Source organism: Scomber japonicus, chromosome 15 (genome assembly GCF_027409825.1).
Source record: "Scomber japonicus isolate fScoJap1 chromosome 15, fScoJap1.pri, whole genome shotgun sequence".
NCBI classification, from domain to species: Eukaryota; Metazoa; Chordata; class Actinopteri; order Scombriformes; family Scombridae; genus Scomber; species Scomber japonicus.
The window spans coordinates 4270640-4293200 of record NC_070592.1 but is presented as its reverse complement, the minus strand read 5'-3'; the positions used below and the strand labels follow the sequence as shown (position 1 = coordinate 4293200).

At 38.5% G+C, this 22561-nt stretch overlaps 6 gene segments (V, D, J or C); 2 read left to right on the top strand and 4 right to left on the bottom strand.

Moving 5' to 3' along the window:
* Nucleotides 1-446: 446 nt before the first annotated feature.
* LOC128374711 (immunoglobulin kappa variable 3-20-like) lies at nucleotides 447-1046 on the bottom strand. The segment is given in 2 exon segments: nucleotides 447-757; nucleotides 973-1046. Coding segments are annotated over 2 exon segments (363 nt in total).
* A 1253-nt stretch (nucleotides 1047-2299) lies between these two features.
* On the bottom strand, nucleotides 2300-2790 carry LOC128374611 (Ig kappa chain V region 3547-like). The segment is given in 2 exon segments: nucleotides 2300-2631; nucleotides 2739-2790. Coding segments are annotated over 2 exon segments (384 nt in total).
* A 37-nt stretch (nucleotides 2791-2827) lies between these two features.
* On the top strand, nucleotides 2828-4735 carry LOC128374610 (Ig kappa-b4 chain C region-like). The segment is given in 3 exon segments: nucleotides 2828-2854; nucleotides 3315-3366; nucleotides 4240-4735. Coding segments are annotated over 3 exon segments (405 nt in total).
* A 270-nt stretch (nucleotides 4736-5005) lies between these two features.
* Nucleotides 5006-6610, bottom strand: LOC128374608 (immunoglobulin kappa variable 4-1-like). The segment is given in 4 exon segments: nucleotides 5006-5017; nucleotides 5135-5147; nucleotides 6111-6396; nucleotides 6504-6610. Coding segments are annotated over 4 exon segments (402 nt in total).
* Nucleotides 6611-6988: 378 nt separating this feature from the next.
* Nucleotides 6989-8255, top strand: LOC128374607 (Ig kappa-b4 chain C region-like). The segment is given in 3 exon segments: nucleotides 6989-7003; nucleotides 7088-7139; nucleotides 7933-8255. Coding segments are annotated over 3 exon segments (390 nt in total).
* Nucleotides 8256-11556: 3301 nt separating this feature from the next.
* LOC128374606 (immunoglobulin kappa variable 4-1-like) lies at nucleotides 11557-12105 on the bottom strand. The segment is given in 2 exon segments: nucleotides 11557-11891; nucleotides 11999-12105. Coding segments are annotated over 2 exon segments (426 nt in total).
* Nucleotides 12106-22561: the final 10456 nt, after the last annotated feature.

Sequence of the window (22561 nt, the reverse complement as noted above, 5' to 3'; positions counted from 1 at the left end):
TGAACATGTTCAATATTTCAATACTTAACAATCTGTGTTATTGTTAATTTCCTTTAACTGCTCTGTTAATAATAATGTGTTATATATAGTAAAATATTTTAAAACCTGAAAAGCAAATAAACACAAGTAAATGCTGTCCTATAAATCATGTTTTAACTTTTATTACACTACCTTCTCATGAAGATTAAACATTAAATTCTTCAACTGTGTTTGATTCTGACTCTGAGTAAGACTCACTCTAACACAGTGATCCTGTTCTGACACTGTATCAACAAAATCATCTTTAAAACTATACTTACTTTCAATAACCACACATATAATTATATAATTATTGTTATAATAAGTGATTTCTTTCATATCAAACCTCTGTTGTTTTTGGTCTGAGTGCAGCTGTTGAGTCAGATTAGTTCCTCTCCAGCTGAGGGAGGTTTTTGTACGACGTTGTATCACTGTGTGACTGGGTAGCTTTGATACTGCTGACAATAATAGACTCCTGCATCTTCAGCCTGAACTCTACTGATGGTCAGAGTGAAATCAGTCCCAGATCCACTTCCACTAAAACGATCTGAAACTCCAGACTGACGGCTTGAAGTTGAATAAATCAGGAGTTTAGGAGTTTCTCCAGACTTCTGAAGGTACCAGGAGAGAACGCTAGTACTAACAGTTGAACTGGCTTTACATTTGATGGAGACAGTCTGTCCTGGAGCAGCAGACTGAGATCCAGGAGACTGAGTCAGGATGATTTCTCCTGATGAACCTGGAAACCATGAAAACGAGGAGGAGGCTTATTGAGACAAATCCAGCTTGGAGAAAGAAGATCAACATGAAACAGAAGAGTATCATTTCTTTAACATGGAGAATAGATGGAAGAAGGTAAATGTTGCTTGTTTCAGTGTTTCTCCATCACAGCAGAACATCATTGTGGTGAACCTGGTTGCATCCTGAAGCCAAATTTTCAGCAGAGAGTCTCACCCTGAACAAGGAGCCCCAGGGTGCCCAGCAGTAGAGTCAGTGACATCATCATTGTGCTGGCGACGTGTCAGTGGCTCTGAAAGGTCTGGACAGCCACTGATCAACACTGGCCTCTTAACGGCTGGGAGCAGAGAGGCAGGACAGATATGCAAACACACAGAGTCAGTCAACTGGAGCTGTCCTCAACATATCATGCTGTTTCCCCCCCAAAAAAGCTTTGACTAGTTAAACAACTGGAGACATAATGGAGTATGAATGAAAGATAAAAACATGGAGTACAGCACTGTATTTGGCTTCAATCAAGCAGATACAGAAAGTTGATTCTGTTTGAGAAAATGTGTGTTTGGCTTTAACTTTTAAAACAGGCATTTAAACAACACAACACTTTTGGGAGATTATCTGCTAAATCTATTAAAATTTATTGAATGTCTATTGAGAGGAAGGGTCGGGTGAAGGGAGTTCATACCTGTAAATATATTTAATAAGGATATTGATTTAGACTGTAGATGAGAACAATACATTTTCTTTAATTTAGTTTATCAATGGAAACTACTTGATTTTTAAAACTTCATTTTTATTGGGTAAAATGTTAAATTTACTTCTTTCTACACTTAAGATGGAAGAGAGTGTCGACATTTAAGTTGCTGTATCACAGTAAGAACTGAAAGAAGGGAGGATGAAGGCGTAGAGATGTATAATCAGATATCATCGAGTTAATTTTATGGAGGTATCAGTCTGAGCAGATGTCTGAGACGCTGATGCATTTTCTTCTTTCTTATTAAAGTTTTCAGATGTTTCTATTTCATCATCTTTTAAATCTACCATCAGTGATGTAGGAGTCTCTTCTGAACTGATATTACTCTTTACCGACATGTGAAGTGTTTAATTGGCTTCTGTTTGTCTCTATTTGTGATTTGTTATTTAATTTAGACCAATGTACCTCAAGCTAAGATGAAGATGATCATTCACACATTTATTTCTTCCATGTTAACTGTTATAACTTCATTTTCATTTGTGTTTGACTTCCCTGGATCAATAGTGGTCCACAGTGTCATTGTCTGGTTTCATGTCCCACCTATATTGGTGACTTTTACAAGCCTACAATTCATTAAATAATTAAATTAAACACAAATGTAATCACTTCTACAGCTCTACACTGTGGACAACTTCAAGGAGCAGCTAAATGTGTGTGTGTGTGTGTGTGTGTGTGTGTGTGTGTGTGTGTGTGTTCAGTGAACTGTATCAGTCTCTGCAGTAGCTTCCAGCTGCAGCAGTCAGTTCAGTTTCTGTTCAGTCTGACTGAGGGAGGTTTTTGTACGACGCTTTTTCACTGTGTGAACGTAGGCTCACTGCCGGGCCAATGGAGACTCTGACAGTAATAAACTGCAGCATCTTCAGCCTGAACTCCACTGATGGTCAGAGTGAAGTCAGAGTTTGATCCACTGCCTGTAAAACGACCTGGAATCCCTGATTCTCTATAAGTAGACCTGGTAATAAGAAGTTTGGGAGTTTCTCCATCTCTCTGTTGGAACCAGGCCAAATAATGGTAGTGGCTCCCAAAATAAACTTTCTGACTGGTCCTACAGCTGATGGTTGCAGATCCTCCCAGAGTAGATCTCACTGCTGCAGGCTGAGTCACTGTGTACTGGCCTCTGGACTCTGAGGATACAGAGACAAAAACATAAAGGAGCATCATGGTTTTGTGGGCTTCATTTCAGAGGGATGGATGTTCATAGAGGAGAGGAGTTTGATTCTCTGGACTTTACCTGTGAAGCAGCAGCAGAGGAGAGTCCAGATGAGGACGGAGATCAAAGTCATGTTTTTGATGAGAAGGATTTCTGTGGCTTCTGTTGTCATGGAGGACAGCCGTCAGTCATCCAGTGTTCAACTCTCAGGACTATAAACTCTCCCAGAGCACTGGAGCATGGTGCTGCTGATGCAAAGTGGCTCTCTATGGAAATGCTCTGACTGAGTCCAACAGGGACTTGGATTACTCTGATGATGCTGTTTAATCAATGGATCAATCAATTGATCAGAATATTGATTAGGATGTGTCAGTGATTCATTTAATGTGGTTACGACTTCATGTGAATTGACAGCATTTTTTTTTTAGAATGTAATTTATTATATTTGAACTTATTACCAGAAAAAATAAATATAAATTCAATAAAAATAAATAAAATTACATATATATGAAATGCGTGTCACTGTGTTGTTGTCAGTTGTCAAATTATGTTAAAAATGTTCCAAACAAGAGTCTAATTTTAGTGAGTTTGTTTGTGTCAAAGTCAGAGAGCCGTGTCTCTCTACAGTGAGAGGTTTTTGTACGACGACTCAATGAGTTTGTATCACTGTGGTACACGTTCGGTGGAGGAACCAGACTGGAGGTTAACTGTAAGTACCTTTTAACTTCTACATGAACTCAGATTCATCACTTATTCTATTTTCAGTCAATAAATTCTGAAATATTTTGGATTGTAGTTTTATAAATGTAATATTTTTGCAGTGATCACTACAGACTTCACTGTAATACAGATGAAAATACATCGGACGAAAAAACTGCTTACATACACAGAATTTTGATTTCAGACAGTTTCTATATTCTTTAAAAGTATATCTGCATGTTGAAGACAATATTTTGACTTGTAAGTTTGTTCTCGTTAACTGGAAACATTTCATGTGTTTTACTCAGTCTTCCTCTCAGATTAATGAATTTAATGATAATTAGTATTCTCACTACTAGACAATGAATACCATAACATCTTTTAAGGTAATTTAAGCACATGCTTATTTAGAAGCATTAACTTTGTAAACTGGAAAAAGTATTTCAGCACTTCAAATATTTTTCAGTCGTGCAGTCTTTCTATTTTGATACTTCAGTATTGATAAATGTGTAAATGGGAGGGGGTGCAACTCACAAACCTCGCACTTACTCAAGTAAAAGTGTTTAATTCCTTCTTTAACACATAACATTAAATGTTTTAACACTGATGTTTAAGTCTATTACTTCAACTAAAGTAGGAGTTTTCAGTTTGAAATGTTTTATCTTTAGTACTGAAACCTGTCTGTTGTCATGGTTCATCAGTGATGCTTGTCTGTTGCCATGGTTACTGAGCTTAAAAAGGGAAGTGAAACACTGAAGACCAGTTTCATCCAATCTGAGAAAGAGCAACAGAACCAGCAGCTTCCTCTGCTGCAACCAACAGGGTGGAGTTTATTTCTCTTTTATGAACTTTCTTCATGTTGTCTCTCTGTCTCCTCCTCCAGTGGGTCGAGTTGTCCCCACCCTGACGGTGCTGCCCCCCTCTAGCCAGGAGCTGGACCAGGGCAAGGCCACGCTCATGTGTCTGGCCAACAAGGGCTTCCCCTCAGACTGGAGTCTGACCTGGAAGGTGGACGGCAGCAGCAGCAGCTTGGAGCAGAGCAGGAGCCCCGCGGTGCTGCGGAAGGACGGCCACTACAGCTGGAGCAGCACCCTGAGGCTCACTGCAGACCAGTGGAGGAAGGTGGGCTCTGTGACCTGTGAGGCCACCCAGGGCTCCCAGACTCCACTCTCAGAGACACTGAGGAGAGATCAGTGTTCCCAGTCCTGATCTGACTCACTGGGACTCTGCTACTGGTTTTACTCTGCTACTGCTCTCACTCTGATCTCTGCTACTATTTCTCCTTGTGTTCCTTTCTCAAGACGTGTTTCAACATTAATGTCTTCATGCTTGTTGTATTGTTAACATTTTAAAACAATAAATATTACATTAAATCAGCAGTTTCCATCTCACATTACTTCATTAAGGTAATATGTCTCATGAGTTAATTTCTTTTCTGTATTTTTCACAAATTTCAAAAATCCAATATATGTCACAAAAGTAGCGTCGTAGTCACATTAATCTCTATCTTAACAAGAGGATTTAGTTTTCTGTAAACCCTGCAATATAATTAAATTAATGAAGATGACAGCAAGGTCAAACATGACTTGTCTTAATTCATTACTGATGATAAACTTAATGAAATGGAGGTCATGATTTTATGATATACACTATGATGTCGTCTGCATACAGGATGATTTTATGATGGGAGTTTTAGCAGATATCTACGATACTGATATATTTATTATTCTCAGCAGCCAGAGTTTCAATTTCAAATAAAAAAACAGTAGTAGAGACACAGGGGACGATCCAACAAGTGACTATTTCTAACTAAGATGACATGAAGTGAATTTGATTTAATTGGATTTAATTGACTTATTGTCCACTTTAGTGATAATTTGTATTCGGTTTCCTCCAATACATTAAAAATACAAACAATACACACCATATCATAAGGATATTACAAACATACACCAACACTACACAACATGAAAAAAATTAAAAAATAAATAAAACATACAACTGAAAATTGTGCAAAGGGGCAGGAAAACAGCAGCGGCCATTATAATAAGTTAAAACGTTAAACTCTACGTTTAGTGAGTGAGAAACATCTCCAGATATGAGTCTGGCCTTCCTGAGTTCTGCTGTATTAAATATAGCGCAGAAGTGTTTTTTGTGACTGGCCAATCACCTTCTCTGCAATATGAACAATTCTTGAAAGCTTGTTTCTGTTTTTCATGCTCAAGTTATCATACCAACTAATAATATTAAACGTAAAATGTTTTAAACCAGGCCGTTGTATGCCATCTCAAGTATGTGTTGAACACCAAAGCTCTTCAGTTTCCTGATTAAAAACAGTCACTAGTTGGCTCTCTTAATAATACTCTGAGTTTTCATTAAAACTTAGAGTCTGATCAATTATTGTGCCCAAGTACTTCATGTTCTACTACCTCCACAGGCTGGTTGATAAGAAATACAGGGGCAATGTTGTTACCTCCCCTTGGTTTTGTTTGTATTATAAGTTATTTACTTTTGGCCACGTTCATTTCCAGATTACTAGCCTGACAATATATACAATTATACTATTATAATCAAAACTGAAGTTACTGTACAATCAATTACTAAGTTTATGTGTGTTCAGTGAACTGTATCAGTCTCTGCAGTAGCTTCCAGCTGCAGCAGTCAGTTCAGTTTCTGTTCAGTCTGACTGAGGGAGGTTTTTGTACGACACTTTTTCACTGTGTGAACACATTTTGATTGTTGTTATGCCAATGATAACTCTGACAGTAATAAACTGCTGCATCTTCAGCCTGAACTCCACTGATGGTCAGAGTGAAGTCAGAGTTTGATCCACTGCCTGTAAAACGATCTGGAATCCCTGATTGTCGAGTGGTAGCATAGTAAATGAGAAGTTTGGGAGTTTCTCCATCTCTCTGTTGGTACCAATATAAATAGTTGTTACTATAAACATCCTGACTGGTCCTACAGCTGATGGTTGCAGATCCTCCCAGAGTAGATCTCACTGCTGCAGGCTGAGTCAATGTGTACTGGCCTCTGGACTCTGAGGATACAGAGACAAAAACATAAAGCAACATCATGGTTTTGTGGGCTTCATTTCAGAGGGATGGATGTTCATAGAGGAGAGGAGTTTGATTCTCTGGACTTTACCTGTGAAGCAGCAGCAGAGGAGAGTCCAGATGAGGACGGAGATCAAAGTCATGTTTTTGATGAGGAGGATTTCTGTGGCTTCTGTTGTCATGAAGGACAGCTGTCAGTCATCCAGTGTTCAACTCTCAGGACTATAAACTCTCCCAGAGCACTGGAGCATGGTGCTGCTGATGCAAAGTGGCTCTCTATGGAAATGCTCTGACTGTCCCCAACAGGGACTTGGATTACTCTGACGATGCTGTTTAATCAATGGATCAATCAATTGATCAGAATATTGATTAGGGTGTGTCAGCGATTCATTTAATGTGGTTACGACTTCATGTGAATTGACAGCTTTTTTTTTTTTAGAATGTAATTTATTATATTTAAACGTATTACCAGAAAAAAATAATATAAATTCAATACAAATTAACATTTTAAATAAAATTACATATATATAAAATGTGTGTCACTGTGTTGTTGTCAGTTGTCAAATTACGTTAAAAATGTTCCAAACAAGAGTCTAATTTTAGTGAGTTTGTTTGTGTCAAAGTCAGAGAGCCGTGTCTCTACAGTGAGAGGTTTTTGTACGACGACTCAATGAGTTTGTATCACTGTGGTGGACTTTTGGTGGAGGAACCAGACTGGATGTTGGAAGTAAGTTTCTGTTCAAATACTAAATATAATATTTTTAAGTTGTGTTTAAAATTAAGTTTCTGAATGCTTACAACAGATGAAAATATCATTTTAATTTACAACACTTTTAATATTGATGTTTGTATTTCTCCTCCTTTATCATGGAGGATAACTCAGAGCAGCTTCACTAAACTTTCTATTCACATTCCCTTCATACTGAGATTTAATAACTTGACGTGTAGAAAAAAAATAAAATTTTAAAAATATTTTCTAAGAGTCTTTTTTATTTTTCAACTCAACATTAAGTTTTTGTTTATTTGTAAAATTAAATTGAGCAGAGTGATGATAAAGAAGTTTGTTTGAAAATGTGCCAAATTTCTGATCTCTATATTGTTTCAAATTTAGTTTGAAGTCATTTGAACAGTTTGCTTAGTGATGTTTGAAATCAGCTGGTGGTCAGTTCATCTTCTGTGTTTGGTTATGTTTCCAGTGAGTGTTGTAATGTAACGCTTTGTTCAAATGTTTAATGATTTTGAGAAGAAAGTGATGAAATGTTCTTGTTTTATTTGCAGTGTAGTTTGATATATTTCAGGTCAAACAGTACGATGAGTCTTTCTGTGCTGATCTGCATGAGAAGTTTCTTAAAGGGAAGTGAAACAATGTGTGAGTGAGTGACTGGTGGAGCAGAAAAGACATCTGACACAAACTCCTTAAAGGGGAAAATCCACTCTCACACAGTAACAGTGTCTAATTGTCTGCTGTTTTACTGACAGTTGTGTGGTCCCTGTCCTCTAATGTGATTGGTGTCTCCTAGGTGATGTCCGTCCCACCCTGACGGTGCTGTCCCCCTCCAGAGAGGAGCTGGACCAGGGCAAGGCCACGCTCATGTGTCTGGCCAACAAGGGCTTCCCCTCAGACTGGATTCTGGCCTGGAAGGTGGACGGCAGCAGCAGCAGCTTGGAGCAGAGCAGGAGCCCCGCGGTGCTGCAGAAGGACGGCCTCTACAGCTGGAGCAGCACCCTGAGGCTCACTGCAGACCAGTGGAGGAAGGTGGGCTCTGTGACCTGTGAGGCCACCCAGGGCTCCCAGACTCCACTCTCAGAGACACTGAGGAGAGACCAGTGTTCCCAGTCCTGATCTGACTCACTGGGACTCTGCTACTGCTCTCACTCTGATCTCTGCTACTCTGTTGTGTTTTTCTCTCTGTCTCTTTAAATGTTGCAGTAGTGATGTTTCTTGCTCAGTGATTTCAATATTTCAATAAAATAAAGACGTGTTCATCAAATCAATGATCTTTGCAATTTTTACTATCATCAATATTATCTCTCAGTTTCACTTCACTGTAATTTTAAAAACATATCAGAACATATTGATTAATTCTGAACATTTATTTGACTCTGATATACAGAACTTTATATATTAGCCATATCAACAGACATGATGAAGAAAAAGGACAGAAGTGGTGATGAGGCATCTTCTGTCTCTACAGTTATTGACAAAAAGAATTTGTATGTTTGTACTTTTGAGGCTGCATATGAACATTTAGCTAGAAATACACAAATAGTTTTTAAAAAGGCAGGTTAATGAAGTTTGGCTAAATCAGTGTAGCAAGCCACTAATAAAATGTTGGAAGGTGGTTGAGTGGTTAGGGCCCATGCCACATACGCAGCGGACCCTGGTATGAATCCTGGCCAGAGGACCTTTGTTGAATGTCACATCCCCCTCTCTCTCCCATGATTTTCTGTCTCTCTACTGTCAATAAAGTTGTCTATGTTTGAAAATAATCCCCCCCAAAAAAAAAAAAATTTCAGAAGGTACATTTGGACATTCAATTTGTTTTTGACGCTTATGCATGTGTTGGTTACATGACAAAGGCAAAAAGGGATATTGGATTGTTGCTAGCTAATGCCCAAAGAGAAGCATTAAATGATGGGAATGTTGGTGCAAAAAGGCATTGAGATGTTTAGGCTGTGTTTATTTACATAATAAAGTCTAACACTAAAATAATTGTTCTTTCTTTTACTGCAATGTAACTATATTTTGTTACTTCAGTTCATATCAGGTCATCAGTAAAAAGTTGTGACTGTGTTTGTACCACTGTGAGACCGATCATGAGAAATATCGTAATCATTATCTGTTACACATGGTGATAAATATATGATTTTCTAAATGCTTAATCTAAAAGGTGTGTGTGTGTGTGTGTGTGTGTGTGTGTGTGTGTGTGTGTGTGTGTGTGTGTGTTCAGTGAACTGTATCAGTCTCTGCAGTAGCTTCCAGCTGCAGCAGTCAGTTCAGTTTCTGTTCAGTCTGACTGAGGGAGGTTTTTGTACGACACTTTTTCACTGTGTGAACACATCCTGACTTTTGATAGAGTTATGGAAACTCTGACAGTAATAAACTGCTGCATCTTCAGCCTGAACTCCACTGATGGTCAGAGTGAAGACAGAGTTTGATCCACTGCCTGTAAAACGACCTGAAATCCCTGATTCTCTCTGATTAACGTATTTAATGAGCACTTTAGGAATTTCTCCATCTCTCTGTTGGTACCAGTATAATTGATCAACAACATTCGGACAGATTGTACAGTCGATAGTGACAGATCCTCCCAGAGTAGACCTCACTGCTGCAGGCTGAGTCACTGTGATCTGACCTCTGGACTCTGAGGATACAGAGACAAAAACATAAAGCAGCATCATGGTTTTGTGGGCTTCATTTCAGAGGGACGGATGTTCATAGAGGAGAGGAGTTTGATTCTCTGGACTTTACCTGTGAAGCAGCAGCAGAGGAGAGTCCAGATGAGGACGGAGATCAAAGTCATGTTTTTGATGAGGAGGATTTCTGTGGCTTCTGTTGTCATGAAGGACAGCTGTCAGTCATCCAGTGTTCAACTCTCAGGACTATAAACTCTCCCAGAGCACTGGAGCATGGTGCTGCTGATGCAAAGTGGCTCTCTATGGAAATGCTCTGACTGACTCCAACAGAGACTTGGATTACTGTTATCAAGTTTCTCAATGGATCAATCAATGTATTAGAGTACTGAAAATGTTTCAGTCAGAACATATTTTGTTCAGTTTAATACTAGAGACATCAATTTTACTTACTACCTACTGATATACATTATATGAAAAATGTCATTAATTGAAAACAAATGTGCCATTGTTTTCATTAATATTATGGTCAGGGACTATTTTGATGCAGTTTTTTGTGTTCAATGTCAGAGAGCCATGTCTCTCTGCAACCAGAGGTTTTAAAACTATCACTCAGTAAGTTTGTATGACTGTGGTGGAACCAGACTGGATGTTAACAACAATACTACTAACTCTTTAATGACAGACTGTAGAAAGTTTCCACTTTCTTATTATTCATGCTGTTCTTAAAAAGTACACCGGTCAATACAATAACAGTATTTGTTATATGTTTCAAGACTGAATGAAAAATTATTTGCTAATTTTTACACAATCATATCATTTCATCTGAAGAAATCTGTAAAGTATTTATCACTGAGTGTATTACATGGAAATATTTTGTGTGTTTAAATCAATCTTCCTCTCAGAATAATGAATCTATGTCATGAATAGGGGATGAGTTGGTCTAAAAGGCAGAGACCAAAAGCAAGATTAACAAAAAAGGTATTTATTCTTGGAATCAAATGTAAGAGACAAAACTAGCTGAATGGATAAAACACAATGCTGAATGCTGTGTGAACTAGTGAGGGAATGGGGAACAGGTGACTAGACACAAGTGCAGGCTGGGAGTGATTGGCTGGGAAAGACACTGGGAGCAGAGCAGGGTTGATGAACATGATGCAGGGCAGGTGTGCAGGGAAAGTGTGGCGGGAAAAGCTGAACAGAGACACACACTCACAACACACAGACAGACTGGAAGACAGAGAAAAGACCAACTAATAACGTCTGCTAATGTAATACCTCAGTCTTTCTAAAAAGTCCAACTCAAAATAAGCCCTCTCCCACACAGTCCAGCCTTCACTAAAATAGTCTGAGGACATCTGTTGGAAAATAGTAACAAAGGAAAATAAAGACACTAAACCAACCATGACAATCTACTGAGATGTCTCATCCTCATGTAACCAGTTAATACCATAATATCACTAGTTTAATGTCTGGTTGTATTAGTAGGATTCATTTTGTGAGTGCAGTTTGTCTGTTTTGATGGTTCAGTGGTGATTAATGTGTAGATCAACAGGAAAAAGGCACAAAGTCACAGACTGAAATTTGTGACTGTTTGTATCACTGAGAACAATGATGAAAAATAGTGTGTTTATTATCTACAATAGGTTATAGGGTCGCATGACTTATTACTGTGTGTGTGTGTGTGCGTGTTCAGTGAACTGTATCAGTCTCTGCAGTAGCTTCCAGCTGCAGCAGTCAGTTCAGTTTCTGTTCAGTCTGACTGAGGGAGGTTTTTGTACGACGCTTTTTCACTGTGTGAACACATACTGATTGTTGGGATAGTGGCCACTCTGACAGTAATAAACTGCTGCATCTTCAGCCTGAACTCCACTGATGGTCAGAGTGAAGTCAGATTTTGATCCACTGCCTGTAAAACGACCTGGAATCCCTGATTCTCTATAGGTAGCAGAGGAAATTAGGCGTTTAGGAGTTTCTCCATCTCTCTGTTGGTACCAGGCTAAACGGTGGTAGGAAGAGCTATAAACATAAACATTCTGACTGGTCCTACAGTTGATGGTTGCAGATCCTCCCAGAGTAGATCTCACTGCTGCAGGCTGAGTCACTGTGTACTGGCCTCTGGACTCTGATGATACAGAGACAAAAACATAAAGCAGCATCATGGTTGTGTGGGCTTCATTTCAGAGGGACGGATGTTCATAGAGGAGAGGAGTTTGATTCTCTGGACTTTACCTGTGAAGCAGCAGCAGAGGAGAGTCCAGATGAGGACGGAGATCAAAGTCATGTTTTTGATGAGGAGGATTTCTGTGGCTTCTGTTGTCATGAAGGACAGCTGTCAGTCATCCAGTGTTCAACTCTCAGGACTATAAACTCTCCCAGAGCACTGGAGCATGGTGCTGCTGATGCAAAGTGACTCTCTATGGAAATGCTCTGACTGACTCCAACAGGGACTTGGATTACTCTGATGATGTTTCTCAATGGATAAATACAATTATTAGAGTATTGATTCATTATGATATAGTGACCATTTTATGTAGATTTGGTTTGATGACTGCAGACAATTTTTCAGTCAGAACATCTTCGGTCTGGTTTAATTTAATACTGGTGACAAATTCAACAAAATCTTTTATGAGAAATGTCATTAATTGTGAACAAGTCTGTCATTGTTTTATCGATATAATGTGAAAGGGTTTCTATGAAGCAGGAACTGTTTTGGTTGAGTTTGTTGTGTCAAATTCAGAGAGCCGTGTCTCTCTACAGTGACTGGTTTAAAAATGATGACTCAGTTAGTTTGTATGACTGTGGTGGACTTTTGGTCTACTTCTAACTCTTTAGTGATAAATATTTCTCCGTTCTTAATTATATATACTTTTCTCAAAATGTGCAGCTGATTACTGCTTATTTTGACACATAATTTAAAAAAATTCTGTTTCAACACTGAATAAAAAAATATTTTTCGGTAATTGAAACATAATTATTACATCATTTAACTTGAATAAATGTGCAAACCATTTACTCATGGAGTGCATTATCTGGGAACATTTGCTGCGTTTAACTCAATCTCAATCAATCTTTTTGTGAGTGCAGTCTGTCTGTCTTTAGTACTGAAACCTGTCTGTTGTCATGGTTCATCAGTGATGCTTGTCTGTTGCCATTGTTACTGAGCTCAAAGAGGGAAGTGAAACACTGAAGATCAGTTTCATCCAATCTGAGAAAGAGCAACAGGCTATTTCTGTTTCCTCTGCTGCAACCAACAGGGTGGAGTTTATTTTCTCTTTGTATGAACCTTCTTCATGTTGTCTCTCTGTCTCCTCCTAGAGCCAGTGTTGGGTTTGTCCATTGTGGGCTACGGTAGAACATGGCAGGCTCACTATATAGATAAATATGGCTCATCCTTCAAAGCTCTTAATGATCATATCCCATCATATCTTAAAGAGCTGATAGTACCTTATGGACCTACCAGAACTCTTCGCTCCCAGCATGCAGGTCTACTTGTGGTTCCAAGTATCTCTAAAAGTAGAACAGGAGGCAGAGCCTTCAGCTATCAGGCTCCTCTCCTGTGGAACCATCTTCCAGATTCAGTCTGGTAGGCAGACACCCTCCCTACATTTAAGAGTAGGTTTAAAACTTTCCTTTTTGATAAAGCTTATAGTTAGGGCTCTTAGAGTTCTTAGCTTATGCTCTCTCTCTATCCATCCATCTATATCTATTAATATTCATGTACTACTAATATATTCAATAACCTAAACTTCTTCCCTGAAGTTGTCTGTGCTTTCTGGTCTCACAGGTAATCTGGGCCTGTAGACGTCCGGATGACAGATTCCAGTCCCAGACCTTCAATGTGCTTCTCTCTCTCTTCTCCTTCCTCTCTCTCCTCTCTCTCTCCTCTATCCTTCCTCTCTCTCCTCTCTACCCCAACCGGTCGAGGCAGATGTTCTCCCACTCTGAGTCTGGTTCTGAGGTTTCTTCCTGTTAAAAGGGAGTTTTTTCTTGCCACTGTCGCTAAGTGCTTGCTAATGTGGGAATGTTGGGTCTCTTTAAAATTAAACCTGAAGAGTTCAGTTTTGACCAGCTCTATGTGTAAAGTGCCTTGTGATGACTGTTGTGATTTGGCGCTATATAAATAAAGATTGAAAAACACAATACTTATTTTCAACTTATTTTTAATGAAAACATACTTATGTTATATTATATTCCATTTCTGTCAGATCTGTTCCACTAGATGCCACTAAATTCTATACATTGAACCTTTAAGTCCATATCACATATATCCTGAACCCTGGTTAGAGAGTTTAACTGAGTCCAGAGGCCTTTAGGCTATCAGACGTGGTAGCTAATTGCGGAGCTGTAAAGTTTTAAAGTTTAAAAGCCTGGAGCTCAGCAAGGTGGCACAAATTAAAGTTCACAGTTGTAAAAAAAACAGATGTTGCAGCAAGTAAAGAAGTTGTTGTTTTAAATGTATTATCTAAATAAAAAAATCTATCACTTTCAACACTCATGTTCATACTTAAGATTCTTAAATGACTTAAAAACCTTTTCAAGCACTTTTTATATAAATGTAAATTAAAAATACATTCATACAAAAATCTAACAATCTGTCAAACTATGTGATATCTACCTCATAAAGGTAATAATTTAACCCTCATGGCAACAGAAGAGTGGAGAGGATGCTGTTTACAATGGTCTGTAAGGTCAACTATACTATTGTCATCGTTTGCCAGCAACTTTTATGGACATTTTTTGGATATTTGATTGTTTTTGTGTGAATTCTGTCGACTCTGGCTGTCTATCTACCCGCTGTGTTTCTGAATATCCATGGCAAAGAAAGAGCGGAGTGGACGCTGGCGTTGTTTGTTCACCACTTTTCCATCTGAGTTTAACAGTCGACAACAGAATATTACATCAACTAAACTATACTATTGTCATCACATGCCAAGATTAACTACAAGATCTCCTTCCTGGCTCACCAGTGCATCTATGGCTGGACTGTAAATTTGCTGCATTGAAAATGATCAAACTTAGCAGACTTTACTCCTCCCTAAAGAACTCTAAAGGCTTTTCTCCCACTGTATAATACTTAATAACATAATGTAATAATAATGATAATAATAATAATAATATAATATAATGTGGATTTTTCCTACTTGTTGTTGCTTCTTTGAGCAGCTGGAGGGCGACAGAGTTCTGCAGATCATCCTGCTGCAGCAGCTGGAAACAGACAGAAAAAACATTGATGGACATTTTAAAAAAGAAATCACCTGAATCACTGAAACACAACAGACTCGAGACAGTGTTTTACAGTTTATTCAGCTCAATTTTCAAACCAGAGCTTCAATTTCCAAAATGTCATGAAATGAAAACATCTTTATTACAGTTTTTTTTATACTTGGTTAGATGCCCAGTTCAATACTGAGTTCACATCTTTAAAACCCTTCCACAGCCGCCTTTTCCAACCCACTACTGCTCATTTTACACACATAACAAAATCCTTCCAGCAGACACAAACGCCATGTGTCAATCTGACACACTGAGATAAAAACACTGAAAAACAGGCAGTACATGAGGATCATTTTATGGCTGTCTGTGAAGTAACATCACTGGTTTACTGTACATATGTTGTTGTTTAATGGTTGATAGTGACAAAAATGTGTATATTGTGTATATACAGACAGATGTGTAGCTCTCTATAGAACGTACTACAGTATATTCTACAGGAACACGTCTTAGAAATGTGTGTTGTCTTATTTTTTGATTGAATATAGATGCATTTCAGTGTGTTTATGATTTTTGGCAGGTTGCTGTTCATTAGTGTTTGAAAATAAACTCCAGAGTTGGGAAGTAAGGATGTAAATGTGTAAAATGTGCTGCAGATTCACAGTTTTATTGCCTGTTTGTGTTCATGTGAGAAAGGCTGCAGTCACTGAATGCTCTCTGTGTGAAAAATCAATGCGAATGTGTCACAATTTGGTCTTTAGTTGTTGCTGCTGTGTTGGCTGTGAAGAGTTTTAAACATGTGGACTCAGTGTTGAACTGTGCAGGAGAAAAACTGCAATGTGAAAAGTCAGACATGATGACCGGGCATCGACTGTCTGCTCTGCTTTAGTGTCTTTGAGCAATAAACTGAAGTTCAAAGGTCACCGCTCTGTAGCTGACCTCGATGTGAAGAGGAAAATCTACACAAAGGGATCAAGAAAGTGTCACAGCGCTCTAATGTAACCATTAAAATGTCAAAAGACAAAATAATTTACTTCAGAAATTATAAATAAACTGCAGATGGGAGAATATCACACACACACACACACACATAGTGAAGTGAATGCCAGAGAAATTCATCAATGACTTGATAACTCATCTTCAGCATGATATCATATCCTAAGTGTGTGTGTGTGTGTGTGTGTGTGTGTGTGTGTGTGTGTGTGTGTGTGTGTGTGTGTGTGTATGTGTGATGAGGTCATGGTGTGTACATCTCTGTCTGGTTTTCTATATTCGTTGTTTTCCTCTTCAGGACGCCTGTGTGACGACTCGGAGACTCAGCAGCTCTTAAATCTGCAGCTGATGACAGAAGCTGGAGAGAGAGAACTCACTCTCTTTGTCTCTCAACCATTCACTCTCTTTCTTTCTCTGACAGGCTTTATGTTTTATGGAAGATCATTAAAGACAAAACTACTGTGCCGAAACGTTTTATCATCTTGAACTTCTTTTACAATCGAGACAGCAGATATTTAGTATTTATTAGGTCTGTACGTTTAAGTAAAGATTCATTTTAGGAAAACATTTTTTAAATGAAAATGAAAGAATTATTTGAATGGCATATGAAAATGTAATATTGCCCAATTTAATTTCAGTAACACCTGACAAAAACAAAAAGAGCAAAGAACAAAACATGAACACTGAAGAGTCATACTAAGTGTCACCCTCATAATGAAATACTGACAGAAGAAGTTTACTGCAGAAACTCAACAGCAAAGAGCAGTGAAGGTCCAACATGGAGACGAAACTTTAATAAGGGACAGACGGAGGATTATCAGTTTAACACCTGCATCTCTTTTTCTTTACAACTCTTTCCAGAGTCACCATCATGACTGTGAGAGGATTGAGAGAGATTAACATCATATCATAAGTCTGTGAAATGAGCTGAAGGACATTTACGTGAAAACGCATAAAGAAAAGAGCCAGTCACACATTTTCCCAGACAGATACAGATTAAATGTATAGTTTAACTGTTTTCCACAGACGTTTACTTAATGTGAATGCCTATAGGGTGATTTTGCTTTATGGCAAAAATGTATGCCTAAAACATAAAACTGGAGTCAAAGTGGACTATTCATATTATAAAATGTATTTTGTTTGCTGTCATAATTTATCCTGTTAAAACTGACCATTAGAAGATTCCTTCCTGCAGTATGTAAGTGATGGAGGACAAAATCCAGAGTTGTTCTGTACAAATGTTAATTTAAGTTTATCTGGAGGTTTCAGTCGTCCAAATTGGTCTATTCAAGTAAATATCTGCCAAAATTACAGCCTTTTTAGTTTAAATGTCTCTCTTTTTTTAGTTTTGATTCCTCCACTGCAGCCCAACCATAACATTAGTATATCCATTAGAGTTAACTACAGTGACGCTTCATATTGGCTTCAACTTTAAAATGAGGAGTGGAGATTTTGGCCCCCACCACTTCCAATGAAAGCACATTTAAAGGAGATCTTTTAATCGTCAGTATGAACAGAAGTGATTACAGTGAGGAAAACCTGTAAACGTTTATACCTGGACTGGTCTGACTCACTGTTGTTTTAAGACACTTCTTCTTCAGACTGCTGTTTAAAAATTGTGAACTTGTCCTTTAAGGTAAAGACAGAAACTACCCACAAAATGTCAAACAAAAATGATAAAAAGCTTTTTGCTGCGGGTCCAAAAAGACACTTAACGGGGACTGTTACCATTTTGCTGACAGTATTTCTTTTAATGTTTTATAATCTACAACAAACAAGAACTAAAAGGGTTCAAAATATTCATACTTACCAACCAACTATAAAAGTAAGAGCTCTTTTCTTGGAGGGTGGTGATGAAGCAAAACAGAAGCAGGGTTTCTCATCATATTTTGGTGAACATGTGTGTTTGGACGAGTTGCATTTGAATAGGTTTTAGTAGTGAAAACTTCTAACCAGTCTGTTGGAATCATAAACTGTATAAAAGAAATGGATGTAACATCCGTGACGTCACCCATTGGTTTGTGGACTGCTGCTCAGAAGCCAATAGTTTTGAATCTAGGCAGCGCCATCTTGAAAATTTCAGGTGCATGCTGGTAACAATAAAAACACGGATTCTACTTATATGGGCATGAAGCGGGGCCATGAGCGGAGTGGGGAGGTTGCTATGGTTGCGAGGGCTGGATCTCGAGGACATTGGTCAATCAACCTGTCAATCAGGACGTAGCCACGCCCTAATGCATACCCTGCTTTATCGTCAAATATAAAATCAGGGAGGCCAAAATTTCACAAATGAACATCATACTGCATTGAAGAAGGCTTTAAACTAGCGATTGAGACCATAAACACATTTTGAAAACGTTTACTGAGGTTAGAAATCAAGTGAGAAGTTGGTGAATTCTCCATTGACTTGTATAGAGACGGTCGCCCCCTGGTGGCCTTTTGATAGAATGCAGCTCTAAGTTACTTCCGCGTTGGCCTCATTTCAGAGGACAGGAGCTCCCCGCCTGGTTGGAATCCACTGTGACTGACTGAATCAAGTTGAAACTACAAACATCCTCCTTTTTTTCTATATATGTACGGTGTAGTGGCTGTTTTACCATGTTCCAAGTTCCTAAATCACTTAGTCTGCAAAGTGTCTCTGGTTTGAGTCATGTTCCACTGAATTAAATTAAATTTTCTTGTGAAAACCCAGAGCACAAAGTCCACAGGAGACAGTGAAAATGTATTTGAAGTTACATAAAACCTTTTCCATACAGAATTGATGTAAAACACACATAAAATACATTATAGCCTAGATACATGTACTGTAAGGCATTACTTTAAATCATTAGCGTCCGGGATCTTGGATCATAAAGAAAGACCATCACTTACGTCATTCTGTAAAAATATTTGGAGACGTTTTGGAGGTATTTCTAACTTTGGATGTTGACTGTGGCAGCTTAATGTTTCTCTTGGATCGCCTCAAAGCTTTAAAAGTCACAGTTTACATCCCTCAGGAGCAAAAAAAAAAGAAAGTCTGTCTCAAAACAACTCATAGTTTAGATTTACACAAGCAAGGATCAGATTTAGAGTGTTGCGTTCAGCCTCAATGGTCACTGTAGTGGGAGAAAAAGGGCAGGAAATGCAGCATAACTCTTGTTTTATTAGATTTAAAGCTGCATTTGTACATTTGACAGCAGAAGGAAACTCAAAATTTGAAACTTGAACATAATTTTAACAAAAATGGTTTGTGAACACTGTGTGGCATAAATTTGACTACAAACAGTTAAAGGGGAAGCAAAGTCTTTTATTTACCTCGGGGCAGAAAACGCCCCTCATCCCCTTTAAGAGCTGTTTACTGTTTATCGTTTTAACAAGCTGGTAATTAGGAGCATTATCTCTTTATGAACACCCATTCAGGAAATGTCTTTAAAAAAGTAACTGAGGCTCTTTGGCTCCGAATGTTTGACAGAAGGCAGCAGTTTTCTTCTGATTACCTCATAAACTCTTAATAAACAGTTAGAGCAGAAGGCTGGATGTGGATGTAAGTGTGATAACTAGAGTACAGTATATACGTGTATGTGAAGATATTTTCCGTTATAAACGCGCTGCGGTGGCGGGAGTTTCTCTAAACAAGCAAATAAACATCCAGACTTTGACTGCAAAGCCAAGACTCACATTTTACCATCTAGTCTGATTTTGATTAGATTCATACACTGTCTTATATTTGCTGTAACTCCGGCGGCTACAGAGAGACGCAAGAGAGTTTCTTCTCGTCCGCAGTCCTTTTGCAATCTGCGTTCTCTCTATTGTGTTCTTTTGAAACATCATGAGTCGCATTCAAAGTCCACATCTAGCTAAGCACAGTCCAAATGACCGGAAGTGTTCTTGGTCCGCCTGTTTTATTGATTGCGACCTGATTGTGTAGACGAGGGGCTACCAAGTATCCCAGAGTGGATTTCGAACCAACTGACTGATCTCTGCAGCTCTATTGCGACGTTTCAGTGAATAATCCTTGAATATGTAAGTTTGTACTCCCAAATTCATAAGTCTGAACTTGGTGTACTCTGTATTAAGAAAGGTGCCACTCCACCAGAAAGCCAAAGTCAAACCAGAACCTTCTGGTTCTGTCCCAGAAGTAAGGAAACCTCATTACAAATCCCCTTAACACGCGTAACTCTGCTAACTTCATCTGTTTAGATAAGGACAAGAGTTTTCTGAAAAACTATCTAATATTGTTTATTCAGCATATATGTTTTTTTTAGCAGCCTTTATGCAACATATTTTCCCAAAAGTTCCAGAGTACATGAGTGAATGGAGGGGTAGCTGTGAGTTCACACGTCTGATATAACAGCAGCACAGAAAGGAGTGTACACTATACCAGTCTTTACACAGATTACAAACAATAACAATGACACAGAAGAAAGCACATGGTAGTCAACATAGCCTGAGAATATGAAAAGTAAACTCCTGGAACAGGTTTCCAGAAAGACCAAGGAAAGATCAGACAGAAACTAGTGGAATGGAGGCTAGACAGGAAGTGATATTGCTCACTGCTCTCAGCAGTGAGTCTGTTAGAGTCAGTCAGCACTAAAAGTGTATCCACTTAAAAGCCTAATTTACTCTAGAAGAGTTTCTGATGGAGGAAATAAATTCATGATGAGTGAAAACAATGTCTTTAATGCCCTTCAGTGGGTGCTGGAAACCACACAACACATCACTGCAGCCAACTGCAACGAGGACATCCATCGGAAATGATGCATGTGGAGGGTGAAGGGCATCATCAAAGATATTTCATACCCAGATCATGGACTGTTTACTGCACTAACATCAGGGGACAAATACATAAGCCTCCATTACTGCACCAGCTGTTTCTCTATTTACTCTCCACAACTTCACTTCATATAACATACTACATCACTGCATGTATATCTGTATATATTTGGAACTTCCTCATAGTAATTGATATCCTGCACATCAGCACTTCATGCCTAATTTACACTCTGGTAAGATGCCAACTAGTTGCTAAGTACTTGCAAAACAGACTCCTCAGTTTGACATAATATATATGTTTGAAGATATGATAAAAGTATATATGATGTTGTCCAGTTGAGAGGTATCATTAATATAAACAGTTGATTTTGGTATTTTCTCACAGTGTGATTACAAGTCTGCTGCAGAGAAACTTATTGCAAATGGTTTTAAATGGAAAACAATAGTTGTTGTTATAAACCAGTGAGAACAGTTTGTATTTTCCTGAATAAATGTTTTTTATAGACACACAGAGGCCTGTGTACTGAAAATCTACCTCACACTCTCAGCTGGAGGCCTGAGAACGGCCGTTTTTTGTGTTTTTGATGTCTTCGTCCATCTCAGAGGTCTCATGTGAAAAACCCATCAACAAACTCAACAACAATTCAGTTTCCTGAGTTTCCTTCTCAAAGTTTCCAACAAGTCGTTATGTGAAGAGCGGAACTGAGCGAAGGCCAGCACGTGAAAAGATGAAGGAATAAACATAAGTGGATGCACAAACGCATCAGTAAACACCTGAATATTTCAGGAAACACAGAACGTCCGCTGCTTTGCATCCAGAATCTGTCAGTAAGAGATAACTACAATCAGATGTTCCCAAAGTTCCTCTTTTTGTTACTATATTTCCACCACAGCTCAACAGGGAAACACTAAGAGGGAATACGATGCTAAAAAGAAGGAGATATTTTAATAGTCAGTATGAACAGGAGGAATGATTGCAGCAAGGGAAACCTCTTTCACTGTTCATATGGACCTGACTGCTGCTTTGAGTCACACTTGAAAAATTGTGAACTAGTCATTTAAACTATGAACGCAGGGTTAAATGGAAACAAGCGTTGCGTGCTGAACAGATCCTTTCTCTGCATAATAATAAGACTGAAAGTGTTGCATGTTCATAAAAGTGTTTGACTTTAAGTAATTCCCTAATTAAGTAATTCTCCATTTGGAATTCATCACGTTATTAAAACAAATTGACATGCAGTAAATTTGAGGCTTTTGGGATGAACTGGTTGCCCATAATTTAGCCGTGATTCTGAGACAAAAAATATTACTGATTAATTTGTCATAAATTAGCCTTTTTGTGTCTGATATAATTTGTGATCTGTTGGTGGTGATGGAGGCTACCACCAAAACACAGGATTCTTCTTCTGGGAACAAAGATTATCCACATTATATTTGACAGCAGCCAGCAGACCTCCAGACATCCTGCTCTGCACCGCGTTTCAGGATGGACAGACCAATTGGCATCACCGTAAAATAATTTATGGACATTGCCATCTCTGAGCCAGAGTTAAATTCCAGTCCTATAGTGATGATAGCCAGAGGCCCATCCCTCTGCCAGCAGCAACACTGAGATCAGTCAAAACAAAGGAGAACTTCCATATGCTGGTCGTATAATTTGTTCTCTCTCTTTATGGATTTTCACAGCTCACATGTGTAGACAGAGGAAAATGACAGAGGAGACAAAACTGTCTTCACTAACTGAAGCAAACATCAAGAATACCCTACCTTAAAAAAAATTAAATTGAAACCGGTTTCTCTTTTAAAGGACCAGTGTTTAGGATTTAGTGACATCTA